General features: G+C 48.2%; 1 protein-coding gene across 1 annotated transcript in view; it reads right to left on the reverse strand.

Moving 5' to 3' along the window:
• Positions 1 to 5907: 5907 nt before the first annotated feature.
• AGTRAP (angiotensin II receptor associated protein) overlaps positions 5908 to 25101 on the reverse strand; it is a 31592-nt gene continuing 12398 nt past the window's right edge. The window contains exons 2-5 of the mRNA XM_070956082.1: positions 15842 to 15876; positions 14125 to 14236; positions 10367 to 10562; positions 5908 to 6654 (exon numbers count right to left, since the gene is read on the reverse strand). Coding sequence (XP_070812183.1) covers positions 6542 to 6654; positions 10367 to 10562; positions 14125 to 14236; positions 15842 to 15876 — 456 coding nt within the window. The 3' untranslated portion in view covers positions 5908 to 6541. The remainder of the gene's footprint in view (positions 6655 to 10366; positions 10563 to 14124; positions 14237 to 15841; positions 15877 to 25101) is intronic.

The following is a 25101-nucleotide window of genomic DNA, read 5'->3' on the forward strand; positions in this document are numbered from 1 at the left end:
GTCTGGGCAGAAGCGTTGTCCGAATCGCAGGCAGGCCAACCTCGCAGGATTGTTGGGCTGCGATGCGGCTTTGGGGTGGTGGGAGGCCAGGAAGCGGGGTGGGGTGGGGGGCTCGAGCTATAGCGAATGGGGCCGTCCTTCCCTCTGTACAAATGGGGGACAACCAGGGAAGCAAACCGCATTACAGGAACATTCCAAGTTCGTTCTTGCAAAGCAATGAGGACTAGAAACTTGGGTGCATGCATTGTGTGATTTCTTCCTAGCTGTGAACTAGGCAGGTAAATGAAACGTCGGTAAGAAAACACCACCAAGCTCAGAGGACACGTACAGTATGATTTCTTCATATATAAATCCAAAATTGGCAACAGCTCCCTCTCCATTACGCTATCCTCTTTAAATTCACTGCCCTCTAGATATCACAGACTACAGCACCCATAATCCCTTGCCACTAGTCATGCTGGAGAGGGATAATCGGACCATTTTTAAAGGCACTATCCACCCCCTCCCTTGGGTTTTTCTTTTAAAGAATTTATTGTTCTTACTTTTTTTTTAAAGAACAATTTATACTACTGTACACGGAAGGTCAGCTATCAAGAAATATTTGCAAAATATTCGGGATTCTATCTGGTGACCCTGACACAAACCCCCACCCCACCCCCCACCCAATCCAAAAGGGAGAACAATCAAAACTTTTGTTTTTCCTTTGGAAACCGGCCTGGTTTTGCAAACTAACATTTCTAAGCCTTTTAAGTCAACAACTGAAAGACTAAAAAAAAAAAAGAAACACTTTTTTTCCTTTTAATTTATTCATATAAGGGGTCCCCGTCCCTCCCCACCGGCCAAAAAAGCTGGCTTTCAGTGGACTTTTGGATTATTTTGCAAAAATTAAAAGAGCAGTTTCCAAAAGTTTATATATATATATCCCCCCTTTCTCTATATATATCATCTATCAATATCTATCTATCTATCCATCCATCCATCCATCCATCCATCCATCCATCCATCTCTATCTATCTATCTATCTATCTATCTATCTATCTATCTACCTACCTACCTACCTACCTACCTACCTACCTATCATCTATCTCTATCTATCTACCTACCTACCTACCTACCTACCTACATCTATCTATCTATCTATCTATCTATCTATCTATCTATCTATCTATCTATCTATCTATCTATCTCTATCTCTCTCTCTATCTCTATCTATCTAATCTATATCTACCTATATCTATCATCCATCCATCCATCCATCTCTCTCACATCTATCATCTTATCATCTATCTATCTCTCTTATCTATTATTATTATTTATCTATCTATCTATCATCTATCATATCTATCTATCTATCTATCTATCTATCTATCTATCTATATTATCTATCTATCATCTATCTATCTATCTATCTATATCTGTCTATCCTATCTATCTATCTATCTATCTATCATCTATCTATCTATCATCTATCTATCTATCTATCTATCTATCTATCTATCTATCTATCTATCTATCTATCTTTCTATCTATCATCTATCTATCTATCCATCCATCCATCTCATCTCTCTCTCTCTCTCTCTCTCTCTCTCTCTCATCCATCCCTCTCTCTCTCTCTCTGTATATATCTAAAGATTTATTTGGGGAGGGGCAGAGCTGTAGATGCAAACACCCTCCCCCCCTTTGACGGAACAACTTTTAAGAAAGTTTGCAAAGGTGTGGGAGCAGCTCACTCACCTGCGCGGCTGTCTCACTTAGCGAAGCAGATCTGCTGTTACCTGTCGGAAAAGCGAGGCGGGGGGGGGCAGGGGAGGGGAGGGAAAGAATGAAAACGCCCCCCCTCCCTTTTCCGTTGAAGCGTCTCCCCCTCCCCCTCCCCCCCCCGCCGGCTTTTAAACGGACGGAAATGCAGCGGGAGGGGGGGCTATAAGGGGGTTTCGCACGGCCGCGGGCGCCGGCAGCCTCGGGAAGGGGGCCGGCAGGGAGGCCGCGACGGCCGAGGATGCCCAAGCGAGTTTTAGCCCTCGATTGCGAGCATTTCGCGAGGAGGAAGATGATCCGGGATGGAAAGCAGGTGTGAAGGAAGGCTTCATTCCCCACGGGGTCAAAAAAAAAAAATCTGGAAACTAGGAAATGAAAACTTGCAAAGTTTTCAAACTTTTCAAAACTTGCAAAGTTTTCAAACTTTTCAAAACTTGAAAAGTAAATTCCCCAGGTTGTGTTCCAGTCCCTTCCCCTTTTATTTGGGAGCCCCCTTGCACCCCATTTGTGGCCTGGACAGCCTCCTGCAGCCCCCTGCCAGCCAAAACGGGGCAGGGGAGTACACGAGACCCACCCTGTGCCCCATTTTGGCTTCCAAAGGCACCGCGAGCCAGTCCTTCGCTATTTCCAGGCTGGCCCCATGGGCCGCATTTAAGCACCCCGCGGGTCTTTTGAGCTTGAGATCCCTGGTATAGCCCAAGGGAAGGGAAGACTAGTCCAACAATGCCTTTAATCCAGAGATGGGTTTCAGCTGGTTCTGGCGAACCGGTTGCAGAAATTTTGAGTAGTTCAGAAAACCGGCAACTTTGCAAATTCGAGGAGTACCCCTGTACCATTTAGTAAAAAGGATAGTAAAAATGATTAGGAAGGGTTGCTACAATGAATGGGCCATGGTTATGTTGCAATGTTATTTATCTGATTGTTACTATACACAACACAATACAATACTGACACAATAGCTGATTCCCAGGGAGGGAGGGAGGGACGGAGGCAGAGATGGGGAGGGAGAGGGAGGGAGGGGGAAAAGGGAGAGAGGGGGCAGGCAGTGAGAGAGGGAGGGAGTCAGAGAGGGGGAGAAAGAGAAGGGAGGGGGTAGGGAGAGGGGGTTAGGCAGTGAGTTTGAGAGAGAGGGAGGCAGTGAGAGGGAGGGATACAGGGAGAGAGGAGGGAGGGAGAGGGGGTAGGCAGTGAGTTTGAGAGAGGGAGGCAATGAGAGGGAGGGAGAGGGAGACTGAGAGGGAGGGAGACAGAGAGAGAAGGGAGGGAGGGAGGGGGGAGGGAGGGAGAGGGGGGTAGGCAGTGAGTGAGTTTGAGAGAGGGAGGCAATGAGAGGGAGGGAGAGGGAGACTGAGAGGGAGGGAGACAGAGAGAGAAGGGAGGGAGGGAGGGGGAGGGAGAGGGGGGTAGGCAGTGAGTGAGTTTGAGAGGGAGGCAATGAGAGGGAGGGAGAGGGAGACTGAGAGGGAGGGAGACAGAGAGAGAAGGGAGGGAGGGAGGGGGAGGGAGAGGGGGGTAGGCAGTGAGTGAGTTTGAGAGGGAGGCAATGAGAGGGAGGGAGAGGGAGACTGAGAGGGAGGGAGACAGAGAGAGAAGGGAGGGAGGGAGGGGGAGGGAGAGGGGGTAGGCAGTGAGTGAGTTTGAGAGAGGGAGGCAGTGAGAGAGGGAGTAAAAATTCTGACTGGCCCCGCCCCCATCTATTCTCTGCCTCCCGAGTCCCAGCTGATAAGGGAGGAAATGGGGATTTTGCAATATCCTTCCCCTGGACTGGGAAGGGAACGGAGACTTTGCAGTATCCTTCCCCTGGAGTGGGGAGGGAATGGAGATTTTGCAGTATCCTTCCCCTGGAGTCGGGTGGGAACGGAGATTTTGCAGTATCCTTCCCCTGCCACGCCCACCAAGCCCCGCCCCGCCCACAGAACCGGTAGCAAAAAAAAATTGGATTTCACCACTGCTTTAACCATACCTTGCAAAAGGGGATCCCCGGGACACTGCCACGGTCATAAATATGAGTCATTTGCCAAGCGGCTGAATTTTGATCACATGACCGTGGGGGCGCCGCAGTGGTCATAAGTGTGAAAAATGGTCGTACGTCACTCTTCCCAGCGCCGTCGTTGCTTTGGATGGTCACTAAATTAACTCTTGTAAGTAGCTGTACCTCACCGGCATTCAGAAACGGCGTTCGCGCCTCCTCGTCCATCCTTCACTATTTTTAAAAAAAATACTTTGGGGGGATCGGTTAGGGTCCCCAACTACCCAAAATTGAACTACACACTTCCCGTTTCCAAAAACAAATATGGATTAACCTCCTTGAGCACAAAATTGAGGATCCATTTTTTGGGGGCAATACGCTGACTTTGTAAAAATATACAAAAGAATGAAGGCTATTGCTTAACGCATTGTCTCTGGAGAAGGGTGGAATATAAATCAAATTAAATTAAATCAAATAAAAAAAAAACAAAAGAAACAAAAAAAGAGTTTTTCTCACAACTCAAGGACTTCAGGAGGACAGCTCCCATTCAGCTCCATCAGAGAATCATCAAGTGGGAGGGAAAGAAAAAACAGCCTAGGTTTTACAACAAACCTGGTTTGTTTTGAACACCAGTCTTCCAATTGACATAATAATCGCTCTAAATTTGCCAGTACGGAAAGCAAAAAAGAAAAAAGAAACAAGACTTGTAAAAAATCTCCAAAGCAGAAGAAGAAAAACTACAAGGCCAAAATGACACAGTCCAAGTTTTAACGCTTGCATTTTCCCTAAAGGGGCAATTTACTGCTTTTATTTTTTTTTAACTTTAGCAAAACATCTTTTTTTTTTTAAAAAAAAAAATGACATTTCTTCAAACCCAGCTGCCTTTGGATTTCACTCTGTATCCTTTGTCCACGCTCCTTTTGGTTCCACGGTGTGTGATAATTTGCGGCAACGAGGAATCCGTATCCCGTAAATTAATTTTCCCCTTTTCTTTCTTTTCTTTTCTTTTCTTTTCTTAGATTTATATACCGCCCTACTCCCGAAGGACTCAGGGCGATGAACAGGCACAAAATAAAATACATAAATACAAAAGTTAAAAGATATAATTAAAACCAGATTAAATAATTTAGCCCGAGACAATTAAAAAATCCCAATAATTTAAAACAAATTAAAATTTCGATGTAAAAGAATTTTAAAATGGGGGAGAAAATTAGGCCAGGCCGGCTTGCTGGAATAGAAGAATCTTAAGAGCACGGCGGAAAGTGTGTAGATCCGGCATCCTCCGTATCTCTGGGGGGAGCTCGTTCCAGATAGTGGGTGCCCCCACAGAGAAGGCCCTCCCCCTGGGGGCCCCCAGTCGACACTGCTTGGCTGACGACACCCGGAGGAGCCCCTCTCTATGAGAGCGTACCAGCCGGTGGGAGGCTGCTTGTGGTAGTAGGCGGTCCCGTAAATAACCAGGTCCTAAGCCATGGAGCGCTCTAAAGGTGGTAGCCAGAACCTTGAAGCGCACCCGGAAGACCACCGGGAGCCAGTGCAGCTCGCGCAGGAGAGGTGTCACACGGGAGCGCCATGTTGCTCCCATAACCACCCGCGCGGCCGCACTCTGCGCCAGTTGGAGCCTCCGGGTGCTCAAGGGGAGCCCCATGTAGAGATGGGGTGTTCAGCTACAACTCCCATCATTCCCACCCTCGCTGGGAATGTTGGAAGCTGTAATCCAAGCCTCCTCCTCCAGATGGCTCAGGGGCTAAGACACGGAGCTTGTCAATCAGAAAAGTCGGCAGTTCGAATCCCTAGTACAGGTCAGACTAAATGACCTCCAAGGTCCCTTACTAAGTTGAATTGTGATTCCAGAAACAAACCAAGTTGGCAATCAAAAGAAAATTGATTTTTTAAAACCCTTTTTTAAAAGGGTTTTAAACAGTAAATAAATCTTCTGGGGAAAAAACAGGACTGAAGGGCATCTTTCAAATTCACTCTTTTTTTCTTAGTTGATGCAGTTCCAGGTCTTACTGACAGTGGCAGATGGAAGTTGGAGTACAAGAGACCCCCCCCATCCCCAATACTGCATTTTTTTTCCTTTTTATTTTTCTCTCCCAAACGGCTTCTTCGTGAGGAGGACCATGGGAAATTTTGCAAACTCAACCCTGACAAAACGGAGCCACGGAGACTTTTTGAAAACGGATTGAGAAACATTTTATTAAAAAAAAAAGAAAAGAAAAAGCTTGTTTAATTCTCCCTGAAAATCAAATCCCAGAGAAAAGAAAATGAAGAAGGTACTCTTAAAAGCAATCGATGGGAATAAAAGAAATTGCCATTTGAGGCGACGTTTGCGATAACGTTCACCGCCTCTCTCTACGACTTTCAGCCGCTCCTCCAACCGCCATCTTCTGGAAACATCAGCCAGGCCAGGTTGGCCACCGATGCCACAAGCCACGCTGTACGACACCACGGAAACACGTGCTTTTTGCCTGATGAAACGCACATTTTTTTGGGGGGGGGGGCGGTCTGTCAAGTCCATGCGAAGAACGCCAGCGTGGAATATCACCTCCATTCAAGATTCCTTTGCACTGATTTAGAAACTCGGCAACCCAGGCAAGAGATGAAACAAAATGGCGACTATTCACATTTTAAAGATTCTCCTCATGGTTGGAAGGCGGAGCCGGACAGAGCCTTGCCTGAATTTTTGGCCAGGGAAAAAAAACTTTCTCTCCAGCGTCTCCTCCATTCGGAGAACGGCAGACCAGGAGAAAACAGGCCAGTTTCCTTTCCAAAGAAGACGTGACCAGCTTCTTCAGGGTCCCCCAAAGCCCGTCAGTAAGAAGGTGGAGGCGCTCCCTTGCTCGCCACGTTGGGGTATGGGCGCGGGGGGTCTGGCGTATCAATAGACTGGTAAGCGCTGGTATCCTGGCTGACGCCGAAGACACCTGCAAAGATGAGATGGAAACAGGTTTTAATGGACAGGCCTCGCTTCCCTCACAGTTCTTCCCAGTCCAGCGTCACTAAATGGAGAAGAGGCTTTATGGCCAGATCGGTGTCTGGCAGCATCACCTATGCCAGTGTTGGCGAAGCTTTTTGGCACCGAGTGCTGAAATGGGAGCGCGCGCGCCAGGGGTGAAATGCTCCCGGTTTGGACCGGATCGCCTGATCCGGTAGCGATGGCGGTGGGTGGTTCGTAGAACCGGTAGCAAAAATCCCTGCCCACCCCCTCCATGCCCAGCTGAGCCGCACAATCATCAGAGGCTTTTTTTTTTTTTTACTTTTAAAAGCATTTTTTCTACAACTTCTTCCAACGAAAAAATGCTTTTAAAAGTAAAAAAAAAAAAAAAAAGCCTCTGATGATCGCGCGGCTCAGCTGGGATTGTCAGAGGCTTTTCAAAAAAAAATTTTCTGCAACCTCTTGGTTGGTAAAAAAAAATGCTTTGAAAAGTCTCTGACGATCCCAGCTGAGTTGCCTGATCGGCAGAGGCTTTTCAAAGCATTAGAAAAAATGCTTTGAAAAGTTAAAAAAAAAAGTTAGCCACGCCCACCCAGTCACATTACCCCACCACCACCAAGCCACGCCCACAGAACCGGTAGTAACAAATTTTACATTTCACCCCTGGCACGCGCGCGCATGTGCCGGAAAACCGGAAGAGCAGTTGTCCGGTGCGCATCTGCGCACCGGCAAGACATTCTTCCGGTTTCCAGTTCATCCATGCACACCGGCTACTTGGTCTTCCGATTTGTGGCACGCATGTGTGTGTGACCAGCTGGTGCACGCCAGAAACCGGAAGATCATTTTCCCAGCGCGCGCATGCATACCGGGCTGCTGCTTTTCCGGTTTCCGGTGCTCCCGGAAGAGCAGCAGCTGAAGGCTCGCATGCCCGGAGAGATGGCTCTGCGTGCCACTTCCGGCACGCGTGCCATAGGTTTGCTATCATGGACCTATAACAACTTAGCTAGGTGTATTTGGTTGGCCGTCTCTGTTTAGGTACCCCACAGTTCTTGCAACTCCAAATGGCGTTGGGTGGGTTGACTTCGGTTCAAAGGCACGTCCCAAACCCCATTTGGAAACAGGGCCTCGTAGCTACAGCCCGTTGCACCATCAAATTGACTCAACGTAGTCTGGAAACATGGGAGTAAATTGCAACAGCAGCCAAGCCAAAAAGATGTGCGGCAAATAAAACCTCCTAAGCAGGAGGCAGTCTACCTTAAGGAAGCTTATTTCCCTGTGTCTTTGGGACACTCGTGAGCCTTGGTGGAGCAGCGGACTAAAGTGCTGTTAAGTAGCACTTAGCTGCCAGCTGCCTGCAATTACTGCGAGTTCAAATCTCGCCAGGCTCAGGGTTGACTCAGCCTTCCATCCTTCCGAGGTAGGTAAAATGAGGACCCGGATTGTGGGGGGCAATAAGCTGACTTTGTATAAAAAAAGAACACCGCTTAGGGGGGCTGAAAGCCCTACTAAGCAGGTATATACAAAAGTATGAAGGCTATTGCTTAACGCATTGTAAGCCGCCCTGAGTCTCCGGAGAAGGGCGGCATATAAATCGAACCAATAGATAGATAGATAGATAGATAGATAGATAGATAGATAGATAGATAGATAGATAGATAGAATAAAATAAATAAATAAATAAATAAATAAATAAATAAATAAATAAATAAATAAATAAATAACACACAAACCGAGGCTGAATTTGGTTTCAAACTCCAGAGCTCTTATCCCGTATAAAGCGGTCCCATTTGGGAGAATCTGAGGAAAAATATAACCGGAAGCAGCTCCTTGCCTGAACAGGGAGACATCTGAATATTATGGGATTCTTAAAGCCCAGCAGTTGTTGGCAAGGGGGTGGAGAATGATGGGACTTGGAGTCCATTCCCATTGCCACCAGGTCATCTTTAGTTCAATTTGATGCTTAGATGGACCAAAGAGGCAAGGGAAAGTGTGTTTCTGGACCTACTTCCGGTTTACAATTTTTCTAAGGATCTGGAAATAATGCGTGAGGTTGGGAAGGGAGGCCTGATCCTGCCCAGGTCTTCGTGTCTTCTGAGAGACAGTGCAAAAGAGCACACAGACAATTTGCATCATTGTTCCTCAATTAGTAACTCCTCACGTTTGAGCAAAATCAAGGTTTCCCCCGTGTAGAAACAGTAAATGCTTGGATCTGGAATCAGCTGATCACACATCTTTGCAAAATCTTGCTTTAATATTATACATTTGCAGCCTCCGTGTTACGGGATGGGTATCTAAATAAAGATCCAGTTGTGCTCCCTTGTAGCAGAGAAGAAGAAAAAAGCTAGCGTCTTGGAAGAGGATTAAACTTCTGCATCCACGAAGACACTCTTGAGGTTCAGAGGGCTTTGGGCCTCCACTTACGGCGTTTCTAACAGCAGGGAGAGAAGATGGAGGAGAAGATGGAGGAGAAACAGAAGGAGAAGATGGGGAGAAAAGATGAAGGAGAAAGAGAAGGTGGAGAAGATGGAGGAGAACATGAATGAGGAAGAGAAGATGGTGGAGAACATGAAGGAGAACATGGGTGAGGAAGAGGAGATGGAGGAGAAGATGGAGGAGGAAGAGAAGATGGAGAAGATGAAAGAAAAGGGAGAAAGACAAGATGGAGGAGAAGATGAAGGAGAAAAGGAAGGTGGAGGAGAAGATGGAGAAGGAGATGAAGGAGAAAGAGAAGGAGAAGATGGGGAGAAAAGATGAAGGAGAAAGAGAAAGTGGAGAAGATGGAGGAGAACATGAATGAGGAAAAGAGAAGATGGAGGAGGAGGAGAAGATGGAGAAGATGAAAGAAAAGAGGGAGAAGGACAAGATGGAGGAGAAGATGAAGGAGAAAGGGAAGGTGGAGGAGAAGATGGAGAACTAGTTGAAGGAGAAGGTAGAGGAGAAGATGAAGGAAAGAAAAGGATACATTGGGAAGAAAAGGTGAAGGAGAAAGAGAAGGTGGAGGAGAGCATGGATGAGGAAAAGGAGATGGAGGAGGAGATGAAGGAAAAGACGAAGGAGAAAGGCAAGATGAAAGAAAAGATGGAGGAGGAAGAAAAGATGGAGGAGAAGATGAAGGAGATGGAGAAGGAAAACAAGGAGGAGAAGATGGGGAAGAAAAATGAAGGAGAAAGAGAAGGTGGAGAAGATGGAGAAAGAGAAGGAGATGGAGATCAAGGAGGAGAAGAAGATGGGGAGAAAAGATGAAGGAGGAAGAAAAGATGGAGGAGAAGGAAAACTGAAGGAGAAAGAGAAGATGAAAGAGAAGTGGAGAAGGAAATAAAGGAGGAGAAGAAGAAGGAAAGGAAACAATGGAGGAGGAGGAGGAGGCCCTTCGCAAGCAACAAGCCACCATCCAAGGGAAACAACCAATAAATTAAAGAGAAAAGTTGACTTCAGAAGCCATGCAGGAGGGGCAAAGTGTTGGAAACATTACTATCCCGGATCAACCAGCGGTCCGGTGGGCTCTCCGGCTCTGCAACGGAAGAGAAACCAAATAAAAGACACCCCCTCCCCAGAACGGGCTTGGCGCACACGACGGAAACCGATCATTTCCCAGTTTGCGCAGGAAAATAGAAACAAGTGGGATGAAAACTCCACTCCTGACGGAGACCGGACCGGGCCGAGGACCGGGATTTGGTGATGCGAGACTTTCCCCAGCTTACCTAGGTTCAGGGCGTACTCTCCACCCCGTTCTCGGTACATCTGGTAGGCGAAGAAACAGGACAAAGGCTTGAGGAGGAGGCTAAAAATGGCCATGCCGGTGCAGAAGCGCATGGTATCGGTCAGCTTCACGAACTGGTAGTAGAGGCTGAAGTGGACAATGTCGGTCAGGATGGTCAACAGCAAGCCGGTCAGGAACTAGAGAAGGAAACACACCCGAAGAGCATCGCCAACAGAATAGAACAGAATCACAAGAGTTGGAAGGGACCTTGGAGGTCTTCTAGTCCAACTCCCTGCTCAGGCAGGGGACCCTATCCCAGTGATGGTGAACCTTTTTGGCACCGAGTGCCGAAAAGGAAGCGTGCGTGCACACATCTGGGCCGCAACCCAGAAGAAGAGCTGCCCAGGGTGCATGCGTGCCAGAGATGGTATTCAGCCGGTTTGCACCGGTTCGCGCGAACCGTTGGCAGAAATTTGGCCAAGGTTGCCGAACCGGTAGCGATGGGCGGCTGGCCACGCCCCTGAACAGTTCCCCTGGTTGCCGCTCGCTCACCCTGCCCGCCATGTTTGTCGCCATGTTCTTCACGCACGCACATCCCATTGCCTTGCAAGAAGAACATGAGGGCGACGGCAGCAGCTTTTTCCGCGACCTCCAGTATTTCTCGGGGGTCACTGAAAACTCCAGTCAGCTTGCCTTCCAGACTCTGGACCAGCCGCCACGGAAGGTAAGCAGCCCAAACAAAGAGGCGGTGGTGTGGGAGGAAGCGGGGCTAAGGCCAGGGGTGCTAAAGGAAGGGAAACGGGAGTGACTGGCGAAGGGAGGGCGGGGTGGAAATTCCAAAAATTTTCCTACCTTTTTCTGTGGGCGTGGCTAGGTGGGGGGTGTCATGTGACTGAGAGGGTGTGAGTGACATCAAGTCGGCCACGCCCACTCAGTCACATGCCTTCCCCACCTAGCCATGCCCACCATACCAGTAGCGAAAATTTTTGAAACCGACCACTGATGTGCGTGCCCGAAAATGAACTTCCGGTTTCAGCTACTGAACTTCCGGTTTCAGCCAGCTACTCTTCCGGGTTTCTCGAGCGCACGCACAGGCGATGATCAGCTGGCCGGCACGCACGCTCACACAGGAAAACGGAAGACCAGGTCTTCTATGCCACTGCCGCATGCAAAAAGGCAAGCTGATTGCACGAACGTGTGCCAGAAACCCAGAAGAGGAATGCACGATGCCGCGTGTGCCAGGAAGCATGGCTCTGCGTGCCACTTCAGGCACGCGTGCCATAGGTTTGCCGTCATGGCCCTATCCCATTTCGATCCCAAGGGTTGTCTAATCTCTTCTTTAAAAACTTCCATTCACAACTTCTAGAGGCAAGTGGTTAGGATTAGGGTTAATTATTCTCATGGCCAGGAAAATTTCTCCTTTAGAAGCTTCCACCCATTGCTTCTTGTCCTGCCTTCTGGGCGCTTTGGAGAATAGGTTGCCCCCCCTCTTCTTTTGAGGGGGGGAGCCCCTCAAATATTGGAAGACTGCTATCTTGTCTCCCCTGGTCCTTCTCTTCACTGGACTATACCAGGGGTCTGCAACCTTAAATACTCAAAGAGCCATTTGGACCCGTTTCCCACAGAAAAAAAAACACCGGGAGCCACAAAACCTGGGTGGGCGTGGCCAACTCGATGTCACTCACTTCCACCAGTCACATGACACCCCACCTAGCCACGCCTACCCAGCCGGTCATTAGGGCAGAGAACCGGTTGTTAAAAAACACCGGGAACCACAAAATTCTTTGGACATCTCTCCTCCCTCCCCTTCTACCCCCTCTCTCCGTCTCTCTCTCTCTCTCCCACTCTGTCTGTATCTCTCTGTCTCTGCCCTAGCCGCTTTTCTATCCCCCGCCGTCGCCCTTACCTTCTCAGGCCAGGTGAGGAATGACTGGGAGGGGAGGGCGAGGGGTGGGGCCAGCCAGTGGTGGGATCACCTGACAGGGAGCCGCAGCAGAGGGCCCAAAGAGCCGCATGCGACTCCGGAGCCGCAGGTTGCTGAACCCTGGACTAGACAAACCCAATTCCTACAATTGGTATGTTTTAGCCTCCAGTCCCCTAATCCTCTTTGTTGCTCTTCTTTGCACTCTTCCTAGAGCAGGGGTGTCAAACTCGATTTCATTGAGGGCCACCATCAGGGTTGTTTTTGACTTCGGGGGGGAGGGGCTGGGGGGGGCATGGCCAGGGTGGGCGTGGCCAGCTCAACGTCACTTGTGTCCGGGGCACCTGTGGTGGCCAAGTGCTAAGGCAGGACTTCCCTCAGACCCAGCGGTGGGCTTCAAAAATTTTAGCAAGGGGTTCCCTACCCAGGTTCTGGGTGGGCGTGGCCTAGTCAGCCATCTGCACCACGGCGGGGGGGGGGGCATTTTTGTCCTCCCCAGGCTGCGGAAGCTTTCCTCAAGCCTCCAGGAGGGCACAAATGGACTCCCCAGGCTCCCGAGGCCCTCTGGATGCCGGAAACAGGCTCGTTTCCACCCTTTCCGAACTTCCAGTAGTCCTGTTTTTCACCCTCCCCAAGCCTCCCCACGTGCCCTGCACTTACCTGCATCCAAACGGGCCGCGTGGGGACTCCTGGGAGGGGCGGGGCAGGCGGGGCCAGCCAGGAGTGGGATTTGGGGGCTCTCCGAACTGCACAGAATCTTAGCTAGAGGTTCTCCCGAACCTTCCCTCTCATTATATCCTCCCTCCCTCCCTTACTTTTCTTCTTTTTCCTTCCTTCTTCCTTCTCCTTTCTTCTTCCTTCCCCACTTTCCTTCTTTTTTCTGCCTAGCTCTCTCTCTCCCCCCATCTTCCCTTCTTTGTCTATCCTCTTTCCCTTTCTCCTTTCCTGCCCCTTTCTTGGATGCTCAAATGCAAAAAAGGAGAAACATTTCTCCTTTTGTTTGGTTGGGGTTCTGAGTTCTGTTTTGCTAGCCCTCTGTCACCGAAAACGGAGCTCTGAGAGTGCGGGGAGTCATTTTTGCTGGCAGAGGGCTGCAGGAGGCCGTTGCAGCCAAAAACGGAGCCCGGTAAGGCTGCCCTCCCGAGCTCCGTTTTCACTGGCAGAGGCACCACGGGCCGGTCCTTTGCTGTTTCCAGGGCAGTGGCCCTGCGGGCCAGATCTAAACACCCCGTGGGCCACACCTGGTCCGCAGGCCTTGAGATTGACACCTCTGTCGTAGAGTCTCAGCCCCTTTTTTAATATCGTGGTGACCAAACCTGGAAGTAGTATTCCAGGTGTTATTCTGACGTAGGCTTCCCCCTCCCCTTTTGCTCCTCTTTTATTCCCTCTGGGAGGGGCCCTTCATCGTCCACCTGTGGCTTTACTCCTGAGTCGCCCCTTCTTCTTTAGCTGTTCCCTTCATCTGGCAACTCTGCGCATGCGCACACTGGGAACAGGCTCCAGCTGTTCCACTGCCTCACTGATGTCTGACTCCAAAGGCAGCTGATAACTGTTAGACGGCCCTGGCCCCCTCTCTGCCTCCTATGCAGAGCCCTCATCAGAGCCTCCCCCAGACTCCAGGACTGGCCCACGTTCCTCCCCAACCTCCTCACTGTCCGAATCTGCTGCCAGATCCGCTGGCCGCTGGAGGGCCACAACAGGTGTGGTCTTACCAAGGCCTTATATAGTGGGACTAACCCCTTTATATGCCTAACCCCAACTTCCGCAAGTCTCCCCGTTCATGTTAACCTTTCTTCCGGTTGGCTACTGAATCAAAACCCCGACAAAAATTCACCAACCATGAAGATGGCATCCACCGAGTCTCGCTGCGCGATGGCCCAGACGCCCAGGGCCAGGACGGTGAAGTTGCTCCAGCTGTATGTGTCTGGTAACCAGGGCTCCATGCAGCCCCTGGAAAAAGAGAAGACGGTTCGGTCCATGCCCTCTGCCATGCCCAACCTACCTCACAGGGTTGTTGTGAGGAAAAGTAGGAGCCGCACTATAAACACTGGCCTGGGCAGGATATAAATCCAAATAATAAATGCAATATAGGTCGTTCTTGACTTACAATAGCTCATTTAGTGACCGTTGGAAGTTACCACAGCACCGACTTAGGACTGCTTTTCACACCCAACACCGTTGTGGCATCCCCCGTGATCGCGTGATCACAACTGACAACTGACTCAAATTTATGACGATCGCGTAAATATGGGTATGTGTGGGATCAACGTTTGCGACCTGACAAGCGAAGTCAATGGGGAAGCCAGATTCACTTAACAACGGTGGAAAGAAAGGTTGTAAAATGGGGCAGCAAAATTCATTTAACAAATGTCTCGCATAGCGACAGAAATGTTGGGCTCACTTGTGGTCGTAAGTCAAAGACTACCTGTAATCATGTAACTTAAAAGTGGTAATAATCAGAATAGAGTTGGAATAGGAGACCCTATAAAATTTGAGACAAATTACTGTTTAGTGAGTCTTCTTAAAAACCTCCTACAACTTCTGGTGGCCAGCTGTTCCACCGGTTAATTCTCCTCACTGTTAGGAAGCTTCTCCTTAATTCCAGGTTGCTTCTCTCCTTGCTTAGTTTCCATCCGTTGCTTCTTGTCCTGCCTTCTGGTGCCTTGGAGAATAAATTGGCCCCCCTCCTCTTTGTCGCAGCCCCCCAAATACTGGAATACCGCTGTCATGTTACCCCTAATCCTTCTTTTCTCTAGACTAGCCAGACCCAACTCCTGCAACCGTTCTTCATATGTTTTAGTCTCCAGGCCTTTGATCAGTGGTGGGATTCAAATAATTTAACAACCGGTTCTCTACCTTAATGACCAGCTGGTAGGTGTGGCTTGGTGGTCATGTGACCCTGTGGGTGTGGCCAACTCAATGTCACTCACGTCGATGGGCGCTTCACCTTACTGTTACAATGTAATAAGGGTTAACCAGAGAGGCAGTTTCTATAAGCAAGGCAATAAAGATTAGGCTAGAAACACCACCAGAATGTTTCCTTCCTGCCTTCCTTACAGGATTAGCCCTGTAAAGTGGGAAAAAATAAGATTTCTTCCAAGAACCGGTTCTCCGAACTACTTAGAAAGTTAACAACCGGTTCTCCCGAATAGGTGCGAACTGGCTGAATCCCACCACTGCCTTTGATTATCTTAGTTGCTCTTCTCTGCACCTTTTCCAAAGTCTCAACATCTTATTTGTAAGGTGGTGACCACAACTGGATGCGGTATTCCAGATGTGGCCTTAACTAAGGCTTTATAAAGCCATCCTTAGATGTTTTCTGCTCTGTTGGCCCATGAGATCAGACTATTAACAAGCCTTCCAAAACATGCAGGGAGGTGATCTTGAAAGGCAAGACAAGGAAAAAGCTGTCAGGAGATGTCTTGTTTTTGGGGAAACACGGTAGTTTAACATGCAACATTATGGAAGGGATCCCTGTGCCGTGGCCAAGGTACCCGTTGCAGAATTCTCCACAATCTTTTCCACAAATTCCCGCGCGCAACTGTGTCCACTCACCATAAGGTCAGCAGCCAGTGAACCAGGACGATCGCCTAAAAGCAAAACAGAAACAATTGGCTCAAAACACTTTTTAAAAAAATATCCATTTTAACCGACTTTTCTTTGTTTCGAGGGTATTCGTTGGGAGCCCGAAGGTGCTTTTTTTTCCAAGCGGCAACTGGACTTTTCTTGTTTTTCCTTTTGAAGACGTTTCGCTTCTCCTCCAAGAAGCTTCTTCGGCTCTGGCTGGATGGTGGGGAAGGGAAGGATTGATACTCCTTGCAGACCGCTGGTCATTTGCATCCTTTTAGAGAGCCCTTGAGGACACTTGGAGGTTTGTCCTCAGGGTCACCTATCTCCAGTCTACAACACAAGTCCTTTCAACAGTTCCAAGAAGTCTCCACACTTATTAGCACCACTCAGGTGACCCTGAAGTCACAGATAAACCTCCAAGTGGCCTCAACGACTCTCTAAAAGGATACAAATGACCAGCTGTCTGCAAGGAGTATAAATCCTTCCCTTCCCCACCATCCTCCAGTCAGAACTGATGAAGCTTCTTGGTTTGAGAAGCGAAACGCCTTCAAAGGAAAAACCAGAAAGTCCATTTGTCTCTTGAAAAAGCATCTTTGGGACAATCATGACCTGGATGACGGAGAATCTCCATAGACATAGAACAGGTGTCAGCAACCTGCGGCTCCGGAGCCGCATGAGGCTCTTTGGGCCCTCTGCTGTGGCTCCCTGTCGGGTGAACCCACCACTGGCTGGCCCCGCCCCTCACCCTCCCAGTCACTCCTTGCCTGGCCTGAGAAGGTAAGGGCGATGGCGGGTGATGGAGAAGTGGCCGGGATAGAGACAGTGAGATACAGAGAGAGGGAGAGACATAGAGAGATACAGAGAGAGAGATGGGGAGAGAGGGAGAGAATGGGGCGGGAGAGAGAGAGAGGGAGACGTCAAAAGGATTTTGTGGTTCCCAGTGTTTTTTAACAACTGGTTCTCTGCCCTAATGACCGGCTGGGTAGGCGTGGCTAGAGGGTCATGTGACTGGTGGAAGTGAGTGACATCGAGTTGGCCACACCCACCCAGGTTTTGTGGCTCCCGGTGTTTTTTTTTTCTGTGGGAAACGGCTCCAAACCACTCTTTAAGTGTTTAAGGTTGCAGACCTTTATTATTATTATTATTATTATTATTATTATTATTATTATTATTATTATTATTATTATTATTTTTAATTTGATTTATATTCCGCCCTTCTCCGAAGACTCAGGGCGGCTTACAATGTGCTCAGCAATAGCCTTCATCCTTTTGTATATTTATACAAAGTCAGCTTATTGCCCCCACAACTGGGTCCTCAATTTACCTACCTTAGAAAGGATGGAAGGCTGAGTCAACCTTGAACCTTGGCGAGATTCGAACCCTGCAGTAATTGCAGGCAGCTGGTCTTAATAACCAGCTTTATTTATTGGTTCAATTTATATGCCGCCCTTCTCCGGAGACTCAGGGCGGCTTACAATGTGTTAAGCAATAGCCTTCATACTTTTGTACATACCTGCTTAGTAGGGCTTTCGGCCCCCCCAAGCGGTGTTCTTTTTTATACAAAGTCAGTTTATTGCCCCCACAATCCGGGTCCTCATTTTACCTACCTCGGAAGGATGGAAGGCTGAGTCAACCTTGAGCCTGGTGAGATTCGAACTCGCAGTAATTGCAGGCAGCTGGCAGCTAAGTGCTACTTAACAGCACTTTAGTCCGCTGTACCACCAAGGCTTCTTTAAAAGCCCAAACCAACAGTTTTGGATCTGAGTTAATCCGGTGGGGCATCAGGTTGATGAAAGGGTTTGTGCAAAAACACACACTCACTTACGCACACACACATACACACTTGAATGAAGCTTTCATACCAGTATGACAAATTTGCGTTATTCTGAGATATTCATTCCTGCGACATTCCTAGCAGTTTCCTCCAAACTCAGCAACAAAAAAAATGTGCCCTAACTATTTCACACATTTATTTTACGTGGAAAAAAACTTACAAACCCTAATTTGTTTTATGCCGTGTATAAAATTGACCTCAAGCCTAATGAGCTGAATGATCAATTCCAATTTTATTCTAGAATGTTTCATTGGATATTTATTGAGTGCTTTTTATTTGTTCTATGATGGTAATAAATTGAATTGACTGAGCTCAATGAACTATTTTGGTCAGGGGTGAAATCCAGTAGGTTCTGACAGGTTCTGGAGAACCGGTAGCGGAAACTTTGAGCAGTTCGGAGAACCGGCAGCGGAAATTTTGAGCAGTTCAGAGAACCAGTAGCAGAAATTTTGAGCAGTTCGGAGCATCGGTAGCGGAAATTTTGAGCAGTTCAGAGAACCGGTAGCAGAAATTTTGAGCAGTTTGGAGAACTGGTAGCGGAATTTTTGAGCAGTTCGGAGAACCGGTAGCGGAAATTTTGAGCAGTTCAGAGAACCGGTAGTGGAAATTTTGAGTAGTTCAGAGAACTGGTAGTGGAAATTTTGAGCAGTTCAGAGAACCAGTAGAAGAAATTTTGAGCAGTTCAGAGAACCGGTAGCGGAAATTTTGAGTAGTTCGGAGAACTGGCAAATACCACCTCTGGCTGGCCCCAGAGTGGGATGGGAATGGAGATTTTGCAGTATTCTTCCCCCGGAAGTGGGAAGGGAATGGGGATTTTGCAGTATCCTTCCCCTACCACGCCCACCAAGCCCCACCAAGCCACGCCCACCGACCCGGGTAGTAAAAAAAAATTGGATTTCACCACTGATTTCGGTTATGGTGGTGAGGAATTCCTGGAAAACCAAAAAGCAGGAAGTTTGTCTCTTTAATCCCACATGAGCAAGCAAGCAACAATGCCAATATTATTCATTTTTTTTTAAAAAAATAAATTTTTCACATGTCACATGTTCTCCACGGCTGGCTCTGAGGCAGTTTTTTAAAAAAAAAAACACACACAAAATGTAACACAATTAGTCATGCATGCCGTGAGATTGCAAATCCAGCAAAGATGAAAACATCTGGGCAGGAACATTAAACCAGGAGAATTTTTAAAAAAAACAATTCCAGATCCAGAGCACAGTTTCATCTAAGCCTAGAGCCCAAATCACACTGGTTTGTATTTCCAGAATCACAAAAAGCTACCGAAAAAAGCCCAATAAATCAACATTGTGCCTTAAGATTCAGGAATAATAAACCAGTTGGACAGCTGTAGATGAGCACATCTGGAAAACGTGAAAGCTAGAGAGAGATAAATCCTAAACAGAGCCGCATCTTCTGTAAATAATAATATCTGCAGAAGTGAATCCATTTTTTTTTAAAAAACATGCTTACTTCCTAAAATTCCACCAGGCCCTTAAAAACCAGAAGTCTCTCTTTTTATGCCAAAATCCCCCCCCCCCAATTTCTTCCTTCCTGCAGTCAAATCTATATTGAAACACCTTTCACTTTCTCTTCTTCAATTGCTCACCCAAAATGCTGGGATTTGCTAATAGATGGTTAATTTTTTTCCCCCTGACCCAGCGAAGTTCTTGCGTTCTTAAAAAACACTTTTGAGCCAGCCTTCCTTTTACTTCTAAACTACCTTAAAATCCTGATTTGTAGCCTGGAGATCAATGTTCCTAAATTGGTTTCTGAAGGAATTTCATCAGCTTTTTTTAGTTGCAGCTAAAATGTCGGCTCCGAAGATAGAAATGTTTATTTGAATCTTACTATGTGACAATGGCTGATTCCATGGAAGGAAGGGAGGGAGGGAGGGAGGGAGGGAGAGAGACAGAGAGAGAGGGAGACAGAGGGAGACAGAGGGAGGGGTAGTGAGAGTGGGAGAGGGAGAGGGAGGGAAAGAGGGAGGGAGGGAGAGGGAGACAGACAGAGGGAGGGGTAGTGAGAGAGGGAGAGGGAGGGAAAGAGGGAGAGGGAGGGAAAGAGGTGGAGGGAATGAGGGAGGGAGGGAGAGAGAAAGGGAGAGGGAGGTAAAGAGGGAGAGGGAGGGAGAGGGGGTGAGTGAGAGGGAGGGAGAAAGAGGGAGAGTGGGAGGGAATGAGAGGGAGGGAGAGAGAAAGGAAGGGAGAAAGAGAGGGAGGGAGGAAGAGGGAGGGAGAGGGGGAGGGGTATTGAGAGAGGGAGGAGGGAAAGGGAGAGGGGATGAGAGGGAGGGAGGGGGAGAGAGTTGGAGGGAATGAGAGGGAGGGAGAGAGAAAGGAACGGAGAAAGAGAGGGAGGGAGGAAGAGGGAGGGAGAGGGGGAGGGGTATTGAGAGAGGGAGAAGGAGGGAAAGGGAGAGGGGATGAGAGAGGGAGGGAGGGGGAGAGAGTTGGAGGGAATGAGAGGGAGGGAGAGAGAAAGGAACGGAGAAAGAGAGGGAGGGAGGAAGAGGGAGGGAGAGGGGGAGGTTTATTGAGAGAGGGAGAAGGAGGGAAAGGGAGAGGGGATGAGAGAGGGAGGGAGGGAGAGGGAGACAGTTGGAGGGAATGAGAGAGGGAGGGAGGGAGGGGTAGTGAGAGAGAGAGGGAGGGAAAGGGAGAGGGGGTGAGTGAGAGAAGGAGGGAGAGAGAGGGAGAGAGGGAGAGAGAGAGAGGGGAGAGAGAGAGATAGAGCGCCCTCTGCACAACCTCAGAGGCTCACCGCAGGATAAATTAGCATGCTTCCGAGCCAACGACCTGCTGTTAATTCTCATTCAAAAGTCCTAATTTAAACAGGAGAGAAATGTAGTGTGATGTATTTATCATTTATTTCCTCTCTGAGGAGAAAAAAAATCTGATTATATGAGCCAGCAAAGCTTTTTTTATTTTTTTTTATTTTTTTAAATCAAGTTATTATTTTTTAAAAAATTTATACATATCATTGTGTGAATGGCGCATATTCCTATCTACATATTCCTAATTATTACATTCCATTTTCCTTATTTCATATTATTTACTCCTCCCTTTTACACAAAATTTTAATTTTCATATCAATATGAACTAGCATGCAGTAACATCTAAACCGATGTGCTTTAGCATCCGTATTATCTTCCGTTATAGTTTCAATAGTATAAACCTCAAGAAAAAAAAAAAAACAAAATTGTCCCTCCGTTTTCTTTTCTCCTGTACACCATATTTTACCCATTTTTACAACAATCCCTCCTTTCCTCTTCTTTCTCCTCCCTCTCTTCTCTCCTCCCCTCATCTCCTGTCTCCTTCTCTCTCTCCTTCTCCTGTCCCCTCTATTTTCCCTCTCTCTTCTTCTCTGCTTCTATCTCCTTCCCTTTCTACTCTTCCCCTCCCCTCTCTCCTTTCCCCTCTCTACCCTTCCTCTTTCTCCCCTCCTCTCCTACTCCCTTCACTCCATTTTCCTCTCTCTTTTCGTTGTTGCATGTAATATTCCCAATACATATAGAATATATTGTATTTTCGGGGGGGGGAAAAGCGCTTTTTTTTTTAGAGTGCTCTCACAGAAGTTACACCCATAAAAAAGAAGCTCAGCTAATTAAAATCTACCCCGGGTGTTTCGAGGGGCAGCGTGATTAAAATGAAAAGCCTTGGTGCACGCACAGTCCAAAGCTGACAAATTTAATTGCCCCCTCGCGGCTTCCAAAATTAAAATAGGAGCGGGAGGGCTGAGGAAAATAAATGTTTCATCATCCTTAATTGCGTTTTTCCCATAAAAACCACAACATTAAAAAAACAAACAAAAAAAACGGAGATGGCAGCTTTTACAAACATCAAGATCGCTTTGCAAGCGTTCCAAATCGCTTAGTATCATTTTTACGGGATGTTTTCCACGCCTCTCCCACACCCTGGAGGCTCTGCAGTTCTGGATTTTATTTATTATTTATTGCACACGTGTATATGGCGGCCCAACGCGCACACGGGCGGCTTACCCAAATAGTGTCCGTTTGCCATCCCATGTGCCAATCAGTGGTGGGTTGCTCCAGGGGAGAAATGCTCCCGGTTCGGACCGGATCGCCCGATCCGGTAGCGATGGCGGCGGGTGGTTCGGAGAACCGGTAGCAAAAATCCCTGGCCCCCCCCCCCCGCCACCATGCCCATGCCGTGCAGAAAAAAATGTTTTGAAAAGCCTCTGATGATGCCAGCTCAGCTGCACGATCATCAGAGGCTTTTTTTTTAACTTTTAAAAGCATTTTTTCTATAACCTCTTCTGACGAAAAAATGCTTTTAAAAGTAAAAAAAAAAAGCCTCTGATGATCGCATGGCTCAGCTGGCGTCGTCAGAGGCTTTTCAAAGCATTTTTTTCTGCAACCTCTTGGCCGAAGAGGTGATAAGAAAAATGCTTTGAAAAGTCTCTGACGATCCCAGCTGAGTTGCCTGATCATCAGAGGCATTTTTTAAAAAGCCTCTCTGACGATCCCAGCTGAGTTGCCTGATCGGCAGAGGCTTTTCAAAGCATTAGAAAAAATGCTTTGAAAAGTTAAAAAAAAAAAAGTTGGCCACGCCCACCCAGTCACATTACACCCCCCTCACCAAGCCACGCCCACAGAACCGGTAGTAACAAATTTTACATTTCACCCCTGGGTTGCTCCCAGTCCTGTCCGGTTCTTTACAACCAGTAGTAAAAGTGGCGGGAGGCTCCGCCCACCCGCCCCGGACGTCATAACTGATGATGTCAATTCTGCATGCGCAGAAGCGCGTGAGCGAAATGAACGCACCCGCGCGTTCCCGTTGCGAACTGGTAGTAAAGGTAAGTAGAACCCACCCCTGGTGCCAATTGTCTCCTTTTCCTAGATCCAGACGTGTCACTCGCGTCTTAATCGCCTCGTGACTTGATTACTGCAACACATTCCACCTGGGGCTGCCCTTGAAGACCATCGGACGGCTTCAACGGGTCCAGACTGCAGCAGTGCAAGTGGCAACTGGCATGAACATGCGTCTTCTCTGTTCTGGCACCTGCCCTCTCGAATGAGGATCTTCTGATGATGGGAGTGGCTCCCAGCGGGCCAACGGCGGGTTGCTGGTTGTGTTTGTATACGTTTCTCCTCTCTGTGTGTGTTGTTCACTAGAGTCACAATCCTGTTTACTTGTTGTGGCCCGTCAGTGGCCTGTGCGGATTGTAGCTGATTCTGACAGCGAGGAGGCTGGTGTGGTGTTGCGCCAGCAACCTGTGCAGCTGGCACTCAAGTCAGACAATGAGGAGGCTGGAGAAGATGTGGTGCCAGAGGTGGGGATTCAGCCAGGGCCTTCAGAACCTCCAGACGCTTCCATGGGTGAAGAGGAAGAAGAGGAGGAGCTTCTTCTCGATGCACGGGCGCACAGAGCTGCCAAAAGGCAGGAGTGGCTCCTCAGGAGGAGGTCTCCTCGAGAGTAAGGCTTGGGGCTAATTGGCCACTCCCTTAGCCTATTTAAGGAGGAATGCCGACTGAAGCAATTTGTAGGGAATAACTTTAGTTCACTCTCCTTCGTGTCTGGATTCTCTGCAAATTGCTTCTGGGCTTTCTGCCAACCATGGTAAGATTGTGATTACTTTATCTTTGGTTTCTTGTAGGCTGTTAAGAAAGTTTATTAACAGCCTTTGTTTTGGAAAAGACTGAGTTATTTTAGTAAATTTAAGTTTTGTACGGACTTTGTATGTGCTGTATTCTTTGGGGTCCGTAGCTGGGGCAGAACATTACTGCTATAGCGTAGCGTAGTGTTGGCAAACCTTTTCGGCACCAAGTACCGAAACGGGAGTGCGTATGCGCTGGTCAGCTGGTCTTCGTGCGTGCATGCGTGCCGGAAACCAGGAGACCAGTCGCCCGGCGCGCGCATGTGCACCGGGTGGCTGCTCTTCCAGTTTCCGGAGCTCCCACGTGTGTGAAGACCAGCTGGCTGGCACACTGGAACCCGAAAGAGCAAACAGTCGACGGCTTGTGTGCCCAGGGAGATGGCTCTGCATGCAACTTCCGACACGGGTGCCATAGGTTCGCCATCATGGGTGTAGCCTCTGTTTTTGATAGTATACTGGTTTTATATTTATGCTGCAAGTAATCCAGGTTTGTTTTGAGGGAGGGAGGGAGGGAGGGAGGGAGGAAGGAAGGAGTACTTTATTGTCATTGCACTTCATACAACAAAATTGAATGCCATCTTCAGTGTAGGAAGGAAGGAAGGGATATAATGGATGGATGACTGGAAAGAAGGAAGAGATAGGATAGATGGATGGAAGGAAGAAGAGGGAGGAAGGAAAGAAAGAAAAAGGATGGAAGGATGGAGGGAGGGAGGGGGGAAGGAATATGATGGATAGATGGCTGGAAGGAAGGAAGGAAGAAGGAAGGAAGAGAGGATGAATGGAAGGAAGAAGAGGGAGGAAGGAGAGAGAGGAAGGAAAGAAAAAGGAAAGACGGAAGGAAGGAGGGAGGGGGGAAGGGATATGATGGATAGATGGCTGGAAGGAAGGAAGGAAGAAGGAAGGAAGAGAGGATGAATGGAAGGAAGAAGAGAGAGGAAGGAGAGAGAGGAAGGAAATAAAGAAAAAGGAAAGACGGAAGATAGGAAGGAGGGAGGGGGGAAGGGGGAAGGGAATGACGGATAGATGACTGAAAGAAAGAAAGGAAGGAAGGCAGAAGGAAGGAAGGAAGAGATAGGATGAATGGAAGGAAGAAGAGGGAGGAAGGAGAGGGAGGAAGGAAAGAAAGAAAAAGGAAGGATGGACGGACGGACGGACGGACGGAAGGAAGGCCTTCAAAGCAAATCTTCAGAGAAGTGCCAAGACGCTTATCCCAATCCTAAAGAGCAGCTTTTCCAAATCATCATTGCTTTTATCCGGGCTTCATCGTGCGCAAACAAAATTTAAACCAGGAAGCAAGAGCACCACATAAACACAAAAAAAGAAAACACGCCTAGAATGAGGAAGGGAAGGAAATTGGGGCAACGCTCAGAGAATCGTCGCTCTCGCGCTCGGAGAACCGATGAGTCCAAGACAGGCAAAAAGAATCCGGCAATTCTGTGTTTGGGGTTTGTTTGTTTGTTTTCCCCACCGCCTGTTTGGCGTTTCTCTTCCTTTCCGGCGTCATCTGAACCACCTGCCTGAAAACGAATGACTCAAGGGCCTATTTCCACACACCGGGAAGAAACGGCCCCGGCTTGGGTGAGGGAACTCCACGGCTTTTCTCTGTCGTTTTGGACAATTGTGAAATTTTGCCGGATGCACAGACGGGCTGCTGACTTAACAATTTCTTCAAGGCCAGTTTCTGGTTACAGTCGCGACGAAGCCAACCGAGCCGAAAACAAAAACTCCTTGCACAATAAGCCTTCCAACGGTTTCAAGGTAGACTGCCTCCGGACAAGGAGGCTCTATTAGCGTC

This window comes from Pituophis catenifer, unplaced genomic scaffold, assembly GCF_029215685.1.
Source record: "Pituophis catenifer annectens isolate HBS135680 unplaced genomic scaffold, rPitCat1.0.hap2 SCAF_18, whole genome shotgun sequence".
NCBI classification, from domain to species: domain Eukaryota; kingdom Metazoa; phylum Chordata; class Lepidosauria; order Squamata; family Colubridae; genus Pituophis; species Pituophis catenifer.